The sequence below is a fragment of the Arabidopsis thaliana genome (assembly GCF_000001735.4).
Source record: "Arabidopsis thaliana chromosome 1 sequence".
Lineage (NCBI taxonomy): Eukaryota > Viridiplantae > Streptophyta > Magnoliopsida > Brassicales > Brassicaceae > Arabidopsis > Arabidopsis thaliana.
In genome coordinates this window covers 28,402,738-28,417,037 of record NC_003070.9, presented here as the reverse complement: position 1 = coordinate 28,417,037, position 14,300 = coordinate 28,402,738, and the positions used below count along the sequence as shown (strand labels likewise).

The 14,300-nt window shown below is 39.3% G+C and overlaps 3 protein-coding genes and 1 non-coding gene across 6 annotated transcripts; 2 read left to right on the top strand and 2 right to left on the bottom strand.

The window, feature by feature from the left end:
- The first annotated feature begins 76 nt into the window (after nt 1–76).
- Nucleotides 77–1,886, top strand: AT1G75670 (DNA-directed RNA polymerase). 3 transcript variants are annotated; one of them, NM_202419.3, is made up of 7 exons: nt 77–293; nt 519–642; nt 817–968; nt 1,081–1,190; nt 1,279–1,364; nt 1,448–1,552; nt 1,633–1,886. In NM_202419.3, the coding sequence occupies exons 2-7, from the start codon at nt 533–535 to the stop codon at nt 1,658–1,660; spliced, it is 591 nt and encodes a 196-aa protein (NP_974148.1). In that variant the 5' UTR covers nt 77–293; nt 519–532; the 3' UTR covers nt 1,661–1,886. The 3 variants fall into 3 exon arrangements, with proteins under 3 accessions (NP_974148.1, NP_001320477.1, NP_565115.1); NM_001334691.1 differs by having other exon boundaries at nt 171–293; nt 1,279–1,552; nt 1,633–1,834; NM_106218.3 differs by having other exon boundaries at nt 271–642; nt 1,633–1,834.
- A 33-nt stretch (nt 1,887–1,919) lies between these two features.
- XRN3 (5'-3' exoribonuclease 3) lies at nt 1,920–8,904 on the bottom strand. The gene is made up of 23 exons (NM_106217.3): nt 8,546–8,904; nt 8,248–8,350; nt 8,090–8,166; nt 7,681–7,872; nt 7,458–7,577; nt 7,258–7,320; nt 6,921–7,070; nt 6,647–6,811; nt 6,343–6,420; nt 6,169–6,255; nt 5,464–5,718; nt 5,250–5,345; nt 5,051–5,146; nt 4,896–4,966; nt 4,379–4,507; nt 4,214–4,290; nt 4,077–4,117; nt 3,914–3,988; nt 3,650–3,807; nt 3,409–3,513; nt 3,246–3,321; nt 2,969–3,090; nt 1,920–2,735 (listed from the first exon to the last, which is right to left on the bottom strand). Exons 1-23 carry the CDS (start codon nt 8,747–8,749, stop codon nt 2,213–2,215), a joined length of 3,063 nt encoding a protein of 1,020 aa, NP_565114.1. The 5' UTR covers nt 8,750–8,904; the 3' UTR covers nt 1,920–2,212.
- Nucleotides 8,905–8,981: 77 nt separating this feature from the next.
- AT1G75650 lies at nt 8,982–9,054 on the bottom strand. Its single transcript has one exon. It is a non-coding gene; the product is annotated as a tRNA-Glu (tRNA).
- An 801-nt stretch (nt 9,055–9,855) lies between these two features.
- Nucleotides 9,856–13,667, top strand: AT1G75640 (Leucine-rich receptor-like protein kinase family protein). Its single transcript, NM_106216.3, has one exon. It carries the CDS (start codon nt 10,016–10,018, stop codon nt 13,436–13,438), a length of 3,423 nt encoding a protein of 1,140 aa, NP_177694.1. The 5' UTR covers nt 9,856–10,015; the 3' UTR covers nt 13,439–13,667.
- Nucleotides 13,668–14,300: the final 633 nt, after the last annotated feature.

The window sequence follows — 14,300 nt, the reverse complement described above, 5'->3', positions numbered from 1 at the left end:
ATCAAATAAAAAAAGGGTACAAAGTACACCATAGCCATAGGTAACAAATTGATGCAACGGTATGAATGCAGGACCGGTTAGATTCTAAAAACCAAACTGTTCTAAAAAACCGGAAAATGTCGGTAAAATTAACGAACCGGGTTATTGGGTTTAGAACTTAAACCCTTTGTCGCGTGAAGAAACCCTAGTCTCCTTACAACGAAGGCATCTTCTTCATCAATTGATCTACTCTGCTCTGCTCAAGATCAGAAATCGTCGGTTTAGTTCTCCGGTTAAAAGTTTCGTCTCTGCGGGTGAGATTTTTCTCTATGTTATTCTCTGCTTGAGACTTCAAATTCTGTGTTTAGATTCGATTTCATTGAGCTCAACGTTTTAAAGAGTCCAGTTTTGAGTTGCGTTACTGTTCTTATTTGAGACTGTTTAATTCGAAAACCCTAAGCTCATTCTCAAAAGATAAAACTTGCCGCTATATAGTTTCTCAGAAGTGAAGCTTTTTTTTTATATATATTTATGAACAGGAATTGGAACTTCAATGGAGGGATTAAAGCTCTCAGAAGCGGAATTGATGATTTTTATTCATCCTTCCCAGAGCAGAAACGTTTTTCAAGGAATTTGTCGCGAGCTCAGTTCTCTTCTATTCCAGTTCGTTCTTTTTCTTCCTCCTATTTACTTCTTCTTTGGTTTCAAGTTTTGATTTTTAGGTTGTGTTTCTTAACCTTATAGGAGAATCGAATTGAGCTTTCTTGATGCAATGTTTGTTGGTGATAATTCGGTTTTTCTTATAATATATTGTGTGTATCAATCTTTGTTGTGAAGGTATAATGAAACCTTTGATGGAGTTCTATTGGCTTATGATGCTACTGTGAAAAGCAAACAAGCTAAAATCCTTACAGGACTTCATCCTTACTTTGGCGTCAGAGTTAACACTAGACTACTCTTATTTGATCCTAAGCCCAAGAGTTTTGTAGGTTAGAAGATCTCTATTAAACTTTGTATTGATCTCTGCTACTTTTTAGTTTCTTGTGAGTGAGCCTTTATGTGTTTATGGTTGGTGATTTTCTCTTCTTTGTTTTTATGCAGAAGGGAAAATTGTGAAGATTTCTCCAGAGTCAATCCATGTTATTGTTCTTGGTTTCTCTGCTGCTGTCATTACAGACGTTGATATCCGGGAAGAGTTCAAATACAGAGTGGTATGTATGACTGATAGGTCTTGAATGTTACTTTATTCCTTTCTTCCGACTTTGTTAAAACAGACTATAACGTTTTCTCTCTATTCAGAGAGATGGTGAAGGTTCTTTCGTGAGCAGATCGCATAAACGGCATGCACTAAAGCTTGGAACTATGTTGCGCCTTCAAGTCCAAAGGTTAAACTTTTAGCTTCTCTGCTCTACTGTTTTTTTCTTGTCAGATAGATTTCTAGGTAAATGAATTGAGATTATTCTTGCAGTTTTGATGAAGAGGTTATGCATATAGCTGGATCTCTACTTCCGGAAAACACAGGATGCGTTAAGTGGCTCGAAAAGAAGTCTGAAGAAGCTTTGCCTACGGATAGGTTAGTTTAGTTTGCACAATACCTTTAAACTAACTCTCTAATCATCATCTTTAATAAGAAAACTCTTCTTGTATTTACAGGGATCATAAAAGGAGGAAACTCGCCTGAGGAATTTTGAAATTACAAAACAGTAGAAGACTCTTGAAATGAAGAGAAGCAGCTATGCTGAAATTTTGTTGTATCAAATCCATTTATGTAAACCCTTTTTTTTCATCATAATACTAACATTAATGTCCTTTAAAATCTGAATGTTCTCCTTAATCAAAATCAAAAAGTTATGAGTAAGTTATGAAGCCATAATAATAATATCCAGCTCTGCTGTCTTCGTTTTTAAATCCTTTTGCAGAGAGTTTAAAGATCGAACCAGTGAAGAAGCATATATGTTATAGTTTAACTGAATAAAACAATAGTTTGAAAACAAGGTACAATACAAAGCATCTGTATATAAATGATACACCAAATAAAAAATGTCGAAAAGGGTAGGAAAACTAATGTAACCTATAGTTTCTCCCAGCTGCTCTTATTCCCATTAAGCTTAAGACCAAGAGCAGCCCAATTCTAATGATACAACAAACACTTCATAACAAACGTATGAAACAAGTTCAACTACACCTGATGGTTGATACGGTTAGGAGAGATTCAGCAGTAGTACCATCCTGCTCAATATCGATGTCTAGGATTCCCGCCTTGATCATGATGATGATGACTTCCTCTTCCTCTTCCTCTGCGGTCATGGTCACCACCTTGTTGATGATGATGCTGACCATTATACCCTCGTGGGTTATTTTGCTCGGACCCACCTTGACCATGCCATTGTTGTTGTTGATGTTGATTCTGATGATTACCAGAATACCCCCCTCCTCTAGAGGCATGTTGACCTTCCCGTGATTGACTCTGGTAAGGCTCTGATGGGAATCTCCCACTAGGTCCACGAGGTTGGTACCCACCTCGGTTTTGGTAAGGAGCTGGCTGAGCATAGCCTTGTGCACCAGGTGGAGCCATATAGCCACCATGTTGGTAAGGAATTGGTGGAACATACTGCGGAGGATTGTAGCCATAACCAGGAGCCGGGACATCTGTTGGTGTCTGATATCGGTCTGTTCCCATCTGTAAGCTGTTGGAAACAAGACGATGTGCTGCGTTTCCCAGATGCCTTCCAGATACACTTCCAGGTGGGTTTTGCCTAAAGAAATGAGGAGAAAGAAAAAATGAAAATTTGATATACAACATTAATGATATGAGCCAAAGCCTTTGACGTGTTTATAGTAACAGGTGCATGCCTCTAGAGGAGGCGTATTATGGTAATTAATTAATTAATTAAAACGTCCTAACCAGTGACCTAATCAACCTAACCATAGTCTCGTATCAATTAGCAATTCAAACACTCGTTTTTCCTTGGTTTGATGATTTTATTACCTCCCCTGATTATTATGCATCCCATGATTATTATGCATCCCGTGATTATTATGCATCGGTCTCCTTCCATTGTCTTCATGCCACAGAGCAGGTGGGGGTTTCAAGTCCCCTATGTCCACAGTCTGAACAGACAAGAGAAAACAACCAACTTAAGCTACCAAGACGAATTATCCATAGAGGTCACTCAGAATAAGTTCTTCTTGAGCAATGACTAGCTAAACCATTAAAATTCCATAGAGGTGACCAGTCACAGACAAGACAAAGTGGTGTCACTTACCTTCTTAGGGAAGATGACACCGGGAGGAGGCCTGGTTATGTGTTCATGTGCATCTGGAAGTCTGTAAATACAACATCTGAGAAGCAATGAAAATAAATCAGTCATGCATGTTTAATCAACTTTGGCTTCAAACATTTTTGAAAACAAGGGTTCGTGATCTCACATGACTTGGTTGGTCAAGATGTCCTCCATACCCTCCATTGGGGACCTGAATACTGGCGGGTGAGTTTCCCCTGAACACGGAGTCAAGTAGCCATTCATACCATCACTGCAAGTAGTTATAAGAACATCAGGAAACAGTTTTGTATTTGTTGGCCTCAGTGAGATATCCAACTGACCAAGCTATTTCTTACTCATTCACCACAAAATCATAAAACAAACAAATAGGATTGCGTTTTACAAACCTGAGCTTAGGTTTGATCTTAACCTTAAAGTCTACTCTCTCCCTGGCACTTAACTGCCGACAGTGATTGTCAAGTGAAAAGACGAGTTCAGCTAGACGATGAGACGTTGCTATGAAAAGCATATCACACATCCTGCTGTTTCTACGCTTCTCTTCATCCTGAAGATTGAATAAAGAACGCTTAAAAATCCATCTTTTTGGAAGCACACATCTTGATGTGAAGGAAATCATAATAGATGAAGGAATGACGTATAGGGTAGCATACCGTCAATGTAAATTCCACTTCAGAAACAGCTTCTAGTAGGCGCCTTTCATCAATGAAAGGCAGCTTAGCAATACCCTTTGATGTAAAAAGTAAAATGTGTTCAAAATATAGTGATTGTGTTTCTAATACATAAGGAAGCGATCAAGAAAGACAGAGAGGCTACCTGCCAGGAAAAACGCTTCCCATTCATGTCGACTTCAAAATCTAGAAAAACCACAATCGAAAGCAATGTAGATATAATTTGTTACAACAATAACACTCAGAAAAAGATGGAATCTTTACTAGGAAAGGAAACACTACCAGTTGGGTAAAAATCAATGATAGGAGAGTTGGGATCTGTCATCAAGGTCCTGTAGCGCTCTGGAAGTGCATGCGAACTGACCAAATGCAGTAAAGATCAGAGATATACCATAGAGAGTAAACAAAAATGTCGAGAAAATAATGAAAAATCATAGATGTAACTACCTTGCAGCTGGGAACACCCCAAGAAGTTGATTGAAAGGCTTAAAAGGAGTTCCTAATTCGAACTTAATATCCATCTCTCCCAAATCCTTCAGATCAGAAGCGAATGGTGCATAGTGGTAAGGATAGAACCTGTAACATAAGAGTACAATTATATCAGGAGAGACAGCTAAAACCTCTCACAGTCAATGAATACCTACGAATTCTAAAAAGCAAATATAGTGTCTAATACAAAGGTATATATATAACAGAGCAAACCCTATCAGACCAAGAATAAATATAAAAATTTAGATGGAAAATAACTATCAAGGCAAAAAAATTCTAATCTTAAATTACTCCTGCGTTTTGTTTAAAAGGAAAGCAGATAGAAAACAAAAGACAACTCAACAAGAAATTTTCTATGGCACTTCAAATGAAAAGCTTAAACTTAAAATAATAGACCACACTAAAGAAAGTAATCCAAACGGAACAGTAAGTGAAGTTGTTCTGGACATAAGAAATATTAAGTGAAGGAACTCACCACTGCCAGGAGCAAACACCTTCCATGTAGTAATGCATGACCCAACAAAGGCCTTCTGTGTACTTCAAAACCTGTACAAAGAATATTTCACAAATTAGAAAGAACCCTCCAAGAGTTGTACCAAAAATTGAATTAAATATCATTCTCAAACTTACAACATCCTTCCGGACTCTTTCCATTTCTTCAGGGGTTACTACTGAGAACTTCTCTTCATAATAACGTTCTCTCCATCCAGGTTGCCCTAGCTTCACCTATGCAAATGGAAACCACTTTCAGAAATGAAGGGAGGCCCAAAGATTGACCATAACTGAAAACCAAAGATATTCCCAATAACGTAAATTCACTAAAAAGAACCTTATCCTCTTCAGTAGTATCTGAGTTGAACGCATCTGATTTCTCACGGATTAACTCCTTGAGCTTTGTCTTTAGCTCTTCTTTGTTCTCGCGTTCCTGAAATAAGTAAATTAATTAAAATGACTGTTTGTTTCTGTAAGGTCACCCACTCTCAATTACACAGTGACAAAGGAGTTAAAATCACATAATGCCTTTCCAGGACAGGAATACATACATCAGACTCGAGACTGTTCTCAACATCAACAATAGCAGCACCAACACTGGATCCTGGAGATAAACGTCGAACTTTTTGATGTGGAGCAGACCTTCCATCATTGGACTGAAATGGTGAAGGTGTAGGAGCCGAAGCAAGTCGAGAACCACTAAATCGTGCAACCGGAACAAGATCGGGTTGAACTGTCGGAGCTTCATCATCCATTCTTTTTGTCGCTTTACCTGCTTTATCTCGCTTTACTCTTTCCGCTTGCCTCTGATATAAACCAGAGTAAAAAGGACCATCAATACATCATTACAGAAATATCAGTACTATCCATATCTTGTCGAGATACTAAAACAATGCGGAACCATATAAATCTATTTAAATGGATCAAGTTACAACGTCACCACCAAAGTGCAGAGGATTCTAGCAAGTTTTATCTGGTCAAGTGTTTCCAAATGACTCTAATGTAGCAATAAATATACTTGCATTGTAAACAAGATTCACATACACTCTACCAAACGTGAGGATACACATGGTGAAATATTAATATCTCTTCCAGCTCTACTACTCAAAAATTATAAACTTAAGATAGGTTACAACCGAGTGGGAAAAGGGAAATGTCGTGCCAGTCAAATATAATCAGATACATTAATAAATAGCTACTCAGGTAATGTGTGCCTCACTTCAAGGCCAAAATAATGTACGTTTTCTAACAAATACCTGATGTTGCATGGCTCTTTTCTGAAATATCTTATCTTCAAACGATCCAACAGCCTGAATAAACTGTTCCACCCTCTTTAAATTTGGCTGGAGAGGAAAATAGTAAAAGATAAAGTCAAAACCATGTCACCTAAGGGTAAATTGAATAAACCAATATGAACAGAGAACAAGTACCTTGCACCCATCAGTTAAGTAGCCGTCAAAAGACCGAAATTCCTTCTTGTAAACAGCCATAAGCAAGTTGATAGCACCCTGAAGAAATGAAGAATTACAGCAACGTTTCATCAAAAAAATTACAATGCGTTGTAAGATATCTCAAGTTTTTAACATAGGATAGATAACGGAATTGACATATGCCTTAGACAATAGACATTTAACTGATACCACCAATACTAACGTATCTAATCATACTAGGGTATCCCTTGAAGGTTCTCTAAACGAACAATTCATAATGAAATCCAAATTCAGGAACACAAACCTCTCGAATCTCTAATGTGGGCATATGTGGTAAGAAGTCATTGCCCACAAAGAAACATATGAAGATAAAATCATCAACAATGCGCTCTAGATCAATCTCAAATGGTGGGTTGGGAATCCTCATCTCAAGCTCCAGGTATTCTCTAAGAACCCAGATATGTAGAAACTGACAAAAAGAAACAAAGACATGAGACTTGACAATAATATCACACTTCTAGGCTGTATCTCAAGAACCTGCTGATACGTGTGTTATGAACTTGGTTATGAATTTCAACCTGATATGGCTTTTTGACAAAATCATTTCCATCGCCTTTCTCATCAGATTCTCCTGCCCTCTTCTTTGGTTTTCCTTCACAATTTGAAGCAAAATGGCCCATTTGACCACACAAGAAGCACCTCTCCTGCTGTCCAGGAGTGTAGACCACCTAAATCGTGGGACGAAATTCAGGATTCAGCTTAGTTATTCATGAAGAAAATAGAAATTGAAGATTTTACACTAGTTATCTCCATTTTTTCTACCCACTTTTGTTATTCTTTCAAGGAAATATATATATATATATATAAAACCTCAAAATTGAATACAAAAAACATGCGGAAGAGTAAATAAAGAACCTCTCGAAGAATTGAAAAATGAACTTCATGGGTCGCCAAGCCCAACATAATCAGGTCAGCATCCTGTCAAAGAAAGCAGGACAAAATGAGCCTCATAAGTTAATAACACACTAGAAAATGAAGGCCAAAAAATTAACAAGTGATTAAGACCTCAGGATAATTTTTGGTGCAAGTACAAATTGAAAAATGAAGAATCATACCAGTCCATACAAGCAATGCCGTGTGTTTGGGTCAAAACCAGGAAGATTTCTTTGAAGACGAATGTATGACATGATTTTATGCTCTCCTTCACCTGGAACATTTGCGTCTGAAAGGATGACCTTTGCAGTTCAACAGTTAAGTATAAAATTAGTCACAAACTCAATCCAATACGTTAAACTGCATAACTGTATGAAGTAAGAACTAATAGGGAATCACAAATACCTTGATATTTTTCCAACCAACATCATGATTAAGTCTAAGGTGTACATAATATTGCAGCGCAATAGACAGAACACCCATGAATTCCGTTCCAGGTGTAATAACATTAGAATCAAACACTTGAGAGTCCACTTTAGGAGGGAGTCTTCTACCCTCCCTCTCAAACTCCTCTCGTAGCCTTTCTTCTTCAGCAGCCTGTAAGATTAACAATGTCAACAGATTTCCATTGTAAAGGTACGAGACTCATTAACAGAATGAAAAAAAAAAAGAACACGTAAGGAAACGAAATCAAGAACACAACAAACATTAGAAGGCATGTCTAGATGAAAGTAAATAGGCAAATAAAGTTTGTCTGGCTGAGGAAACTACACAGTAGAAACCCCAAGCCAGTATGGGGTAAATAAGAACATACTGCATCCGATGCATCTTTAGCAGATCTAAACCGTCTAGACCTCTGTTGATTCATTTTAGCTCTTGGAGCAACACCATCTAAGACCCAAATATATAAAAAGTATTAAGCTTTAAGCATACTATTCTAAAACTTAATGTTGGCTGATAAAGAATACTTACCAATAGCCATATAGAGTAACTTCCTTGGCCGTACCATCACGAAAAGCCTATCAATGTAATCAAACATACACTGAAACACCTCCTCAAAGGTAGTTGGAGATGGCTGCAACAACAAACATAGTCGTCAAGTAAAGAAAGAGCTAACAGAAACATTCTACACGTGCATACTCACACAAAGATCAAATTTTTACAACAAAGAACCAATTTTTAAATAAGGATGAACCAAATTTGAAAACCCTAATGTCTCAAATAAAACATTCAACAGTGAATGAATCCAAAAATCGAAAGGAAACGCTACCCTATCTTCGGGGTGAAAGCAAGGATGGATAATCCCGTTCATGTCGAGATAAAGATTATCGTATTCGAGGTTGTTAGGGTTAGGTTTACTAGTATCCACAGGAATCTTGATGCCTTCGATTTCAACAGGCTCTTCCTCGATAACATCCGCCACTAAAAGAGGATACTTCTCGGCCAACCATCGGTAAAACGACGGTACACCCATTCTTCACCGATGTCGAAGATATATATCTCCGGCGACACAAAGGAACAAGAAAGTAAAAAACCAACGGTGTTTGCCGACGGCGGTTAAGGTCACGAAGTGCACATTTATTGGGTTTTTTCCTAATGGATGAGAAAGCAAAAATCGGATTAATGAAACAGTAATCGGGCTTAAGACAAACCAAAATATGGGCTTTGTCGGAAGCCCATTTATCAAAAAATAAAATAAAAAGAAACTCCGTTGCCGGGACTCGAACCCGGGTCTCTCGGGTGAGAGCCGAGTATCCTGACCAGCTAGACTACAACGGATTTGTGTTCGATTTCTTAGCTCAAATTATATGACACTTAACAAGATTTGAATCAAAGAAAAGAGAACACGAAGGACTTGTTGTACTTGATTAAACTAGTCTCTTTCGGCTTTATGTCTAGTTCTTGTGGTCCATCTATTCCGGCAGAAATTATGATTCTTGGATTAAAATATCCTTTTGTTTAATCTTTCTTTGTGAGATTAGTGGTATAATAAGTCTTTGTTATACATTTTTCTTATAATCTATTTGTCTACATTATCCATATGTCTCATAGTGACTAATAGTACTGTAAATAAAACAATTTTGTTATAAAATTATAAATTCCCCTTTTGCTTTGCATGAACTATGGGTGAACCAGGAACCTTAACTAATAACCAGGAACCTTAACATAGAATGAAAAACATTTTGATTAGTGGATTTCGATTTTTAGAAAGAGTAAGCTTTGAATATTGAAAATCATAATAATTCATAATCTAACCATATATGAGATGCTATGAATATCCTTTTAGTGAGAAATATGTACGATTTGGTAGTTTCTGATTTACCAGCCATGAGAGATGCAGAGTTGGTCGTAACATTTGTCACAAGATTGGTAGCTACGAACATAATGCAGATACTGTCATACACGCACATGTATACTTACATACACAAAACCATATTGCATGTAAGATATTTTCTCATAGTGTTTTGATGATATTTACGTTGCTTGGTGAGACATGATCAATGAATTTAATCTACATCTTGTAGATATAAGCACTAGGTAACCATTTTTTAATAATCAAATACATCTTTATATAATTTACTTTTGGGGAACAACAAAAATTCACACCATCCCAAGAGTTCCATATAGTGGAATCCAAAACGATGTCGTTACACTCTCCCTCCTTTACGCTCCTCTCTTATATTATAGACGAAACACTAATTCTTCTCTGCAAATAAAAATCTTTCCTTTCTCCACTCTAATGGCCGCAACGGTCATTTTCTTCCTTCACTTCGCCGCAATCTTCTTCTCCAGATTCCACCACACCTCCGCCATCTCATCAGAGACTCAAGCACTCACATCTTTCAAACTCTCTCTCCACGACCCTCTAGGAGCTCTCGAGTCCTGGAATCAATCATCTCCATCAGCTCCATGCGACTGGCACGGCGTTTCTTGCTTCTCCGGCCGTGTCCGTGAGCTTCGTCTTCCTCGTCTCCACCTCACCGGCCACCTCAGTCCTCGACTCGGTGAGTTGACTCAGCTCCGTAAACTAAGTCTTCACACCAACGACATAAACGGCGCCGTTCCTTCGTCTCTCTCTCGTTGTGTCTTCCTTAGAGCTCTTTATCTTCACTACAACTCCTTCTCCGGCGATTTTCCACCGGAGATACTGAATCTACGAAACCTCCAGGTCCTCAACGCTGCTCACAACTCACTCACCGGAAATCTATCCGACGTCACAGTCTCGAAGAGCCTTCGTTACGTCGATTTGTCTTCCAATGCAATATCCGGTAAGATTCCGGCGAATTTCTCAGCGGATTCATCTCTCCAGCTCATCAACCTCTCGTTCAACCACTTCTCCGGTGAGATCCCGGCTACATTGGGACAACTACAAGACCTCGAGTATCTCTGGCTAGACTCAAACCAATTACAAGGCACAATACCATCCGCATTAGCCAACTGTTCATCGCTTATACACTTCAGCGTAACCGGTAATCACCTCACCGGTTTAATTCCGGTTACTTTAGGCACGATTCGAAGCCTGCAGGTGATTTCATTATCGGAGAATTCATTTACCGGTACAGTTCCGGTTAGTCTTCTATGTGGTTATTCAGGTTACAATTCCTCCATGCGAATCATTCAATTAGGAGTTAATAACTTCACGGGAATAGCTAAGCCGTCAAATGCAGCTTGCGTGAACCCTAATTTGGAGATTCTCGACATTCACGAGAATCGCATTAATGGCGATTTTCCCGCGTGGTTGACTGATTTGACCTCTTTAGTGGTTTTGGATATTTCTGGAAACGGTTTCTCCGGTGGTGTTACGGCTAAAGTTGGGAACTTGATGGCGCTTCAGGAGCTGAGAGTAGCTAACAATTCACTTGTTGGAGAAATTCCGACGAGTATCCGTAATTGCAAATCGTTAAGAGTCGTTGATTTCGAAGGAAACAAGTTCTCGGGTCAGATTCCGGGTTTTCTAAGTCAGTTACGGAGCCTGACAACGATATCTCTTGGAAGAAACGGGTTCTCGGGTCGGATTCCATCGGATCTTCTCAGCTTGTACGGACTCGAGACATTGAATCTCAATGAAAATCATCTCACCGGAGCAATACCGTCGGAGATAACAAAGCTAGCTAATCTTACCATCCTTAATCTCAGTTTCAACAGATTCTCCGGCGAAGTTCCGTCCAATGTGGGTGATCTGAAAAGCTTGAGTGTTCTCAACATAAGTGGATGCGGGTTAACGGGTCGGATACCGGTTAGCATTAGCGGATTAATGAAGCTTCAGGTTTTGGATATAAGTAAACAGAGAATCTCTGGTCAGTTACCAGTCGAACTATTTGGTTTACCGGATCTTCAAGTGGTTGCTCTTGGAAACAACTTGCTCGGCGGCGTCGTACCGGAAGGTTTCAGCAGCTTGGTTAGTCTTAAGTACTTAAATCTCAGTTCCAACTTATTCTCCGGACATATCCCAAAGAACTATGGATTTCTCAAGTCATTACAAGTGCTTTCGTTGTCTCACAATCGAATATCCGGTACAATCCCGCCGGAGATTGGGAATTGTTCCAGTCTTGAGGTTCTTGAGCTTGGTTCTAATAGTTTAAAGGGTCACATTCCGGTTTACGTTTCCAAGTTGTCTCTTTTGAAGAAGCTTGATTTGAGTCACAACAGTTTAACAGGGAGTATTCCGGATCAGATTTCTAAGGATTCTTCTCTAGAATCTCTCCTGCTTAATTCGAATTCTCTATCGGGTCGAATACCGGAATCTTTATCAAGATTGACGAATCTAACCGCGTTGGATCTTTCGTCGAACAGATTGAATTCCACTATACCATCAAGTCTCTCTCGGCTTCGTTTCTTGAACTATTTCAACTTATCAAGAAACAGTTTGGAAGGGGAGATTCCAGAAGCTCTAGCTGCGCGTTTCACTAACCCGACCGTCTTTGTCAAGAACCCGGGACTCTGCGGTAAACCGCTTGGTATAGAATGTCCAAACGTTCGAAGGAGAAGAAGAAGAAAGCTAATTCTACTAGTGACACTAGCAGTGGCTGGAGCTTTGTTGCTGTTACTCTGTTGTTGTGGTTATGTGTTCAGTTTATGGAAATGGCGGAACAAACTAAGATTGGGCTTGAGTCGGGACAAGAAAGGGACCCCCTCACGTACATCTAGAGCGAGTTCTGGTGGGACAAGAGGAGAAGACAACAATGGTGGACCTAAACTTGTGATGTTCAACAACAAGATCACGTTAGCTGAAACCTTAGAAGCCACAAGACAATTTGACGAAGAGAACGTATTGAGCAGAGGAAGGTATGGGTTGGTCTTCAAGGCGACGTTTAGAGATGGGATGGTTCTATCGGTTCGTAGACTAATGGATGGTGCTTCGATAACCGATGCAACGTTCCGTAACCAAGCTGAGGCTTTAGGTAGAGTGAAGCACAAGAACATCACGGTCTTGAGAGGTTATTACTGCGGACCACCTGATCTAAGACTTCTTGTTTACGACTACATGCCCAACGGAAACCTCGCTACGCTTTTGCAAGAAGCCTCTCACCAAGACGGACATGTCTTGAACTGGCCAATGCGTCATCTCATTGCTCTTGGAATCGCTAGAGGACTGTCCTTCTTGCATTCTTTATCAATCATTCACGGCGATCTTAAACCGCAAAACGTACTCTTCGACGCTGACTTTGAAGCGCATTTGTCAGAATTCGGGTTAGATAGATTGACAGCGTTGACTCCAGCTGAAGAACCATCCACTTCATCCACTCCCGTCGGGTCTTTAGGCTACATTGCACCGGAAGCGGGTTTAACGGGTGAAACAAGTAAAGAGAGCGACGTGTACAGCTTCGGGATCGTGTTGTTAGAGATCTTAACGGGGAAAAAGGCAGTGATGTTTACAGAGGATGAAGATATAGTGAAATGGGTGAAGAGACAGTTACAAAAAGGTCAGATCGTTGAGTTGCTTGAACCGGGTTTGTTGGAGCTTGACCCGGAAAGTTCGGAGTGGGAAGAGTTCTTGTTAGGGATCAAAGTTGGGTTGTTGTGTACTGGAGGAGACGTCGTTGATCGTCCGTCTATGGCTGATGTTGTTTTCATGCTCGAAGGGTGTAGAGTCGGTCCGGCGATTTCCTTGTCCGCCGATCCTACTTCACCTACTTCTCCCGCCGCAACCGCCGTTTCTTGAAATTGCTGTTTTCTTATTACAATCATTTTATTTCTTTTTCCTTTATTTTTTTTCCTTTGTGGATAATTTATGTTGACTTTCATTGTGTTGTATCTTGTCACGGGTACGACAATCAAATTTTAAGTTGCCAAATTTATTGAATTTCCCACGGTGGAATGAACAATCACTTCAATGTGTTGTTGTTAACTTGTTATCTTGGGTTTTAGAACAATTTTTTCCGGGATTCTCGTTCAACAAAAAATCATATTATAACGAATATATATTTGTCGGGTCCAGCATATTATTATTAGTCATGTAGACTAAAATAGTGTGTTGACGTTGAGGTTTAGACCCTATGGCGCCGTTATGGTAAGCATTGCGTAAACTATCTACCGAGCTTTAGTAGACAATGTTCCGTGATTTGGTCAGTGGGGTTAATACTTAATAGTACATGTGTGGGGTTTTCAACATTGTCGTTGTTCTGTTTTAGTTCCCGCCAAATACGTTAGGACAAGTGGGTGTGTGACACGTGTTGGTCTTCATAGGGAGATGAAAGTAGCCGTTGATATTATTTATTGGATTTTTGTGTTTGGGGAAAAGTGAAGTTAAGCCGTCAGAGGACGAAAAGCTTTTTTAAGCAGAGCCTGTTGTTGTCTGAAACCCCAGTCCACGTTGGATTTCTTACTGTTTAGCCAGTGTACTTTGTTTCTTTGGCCTTTTTTATTAATTATTACTTCTCTTTCATTTATTTAACTTTTAATGTTTGGTTGGTGGTGCATATTAATGGAGAACTCCGCCTATATTATTCTTTGGATTCCTTTTATAAACTCCAAGTCCAAAGAATACATTTCTTGAACTATAAACCTTTTTACGTATATTAAAA

Coding starts and splice junctions, on each gene's coding strand:
- AT1G75670 (NM_202419.3), top strand. CDS start 533: ATGGAGGGATTAAAGCTCTCAGAAGCGGAATTGATGATTTTTATTCAT. Junction 643..816: donor CTCAGTTCTCTTCTATTCCA/GTTCGTTCTTTT, acceptor TTTGTTGTGAAG/GTATAATGAAACCTTTGATG. Junction 969..1,080: donor TAAGCCCAAGAGTTTTGTAG/GTTAGAAGATCT, acceptor GTTTTTATGCAG/AAGGGAAAATTGTGAAGATT.
- XRN3 (NM_106217.3), bottom strand. CDS start 8,749: ATGGGTGTACCGTCGTTTTACCGATGGTTGGCCGAGAAGTATCCTCTT. Junction 6,812..6,920: donor TTGTCAAAAAGCCATATCAG/GTTGAAATTCAT, acceptor TCTTTTTGTCAG/TTTCTACATATCTGGGTTCT. Junction 6,421..6,646: donor CCACATTAGAGATTCGAGAG/GTTTGTGTTCCT, acceptor TCATTTCTTCAG/GGTGCTATCAACTTGCTTAT.
- AT1G75640 (NM_106216.3), top strand. CDS start 10,016: ATGGCCGCAACGGTCATTTTCTTCCTTCACTTCGCCGCAATCTTCTTC.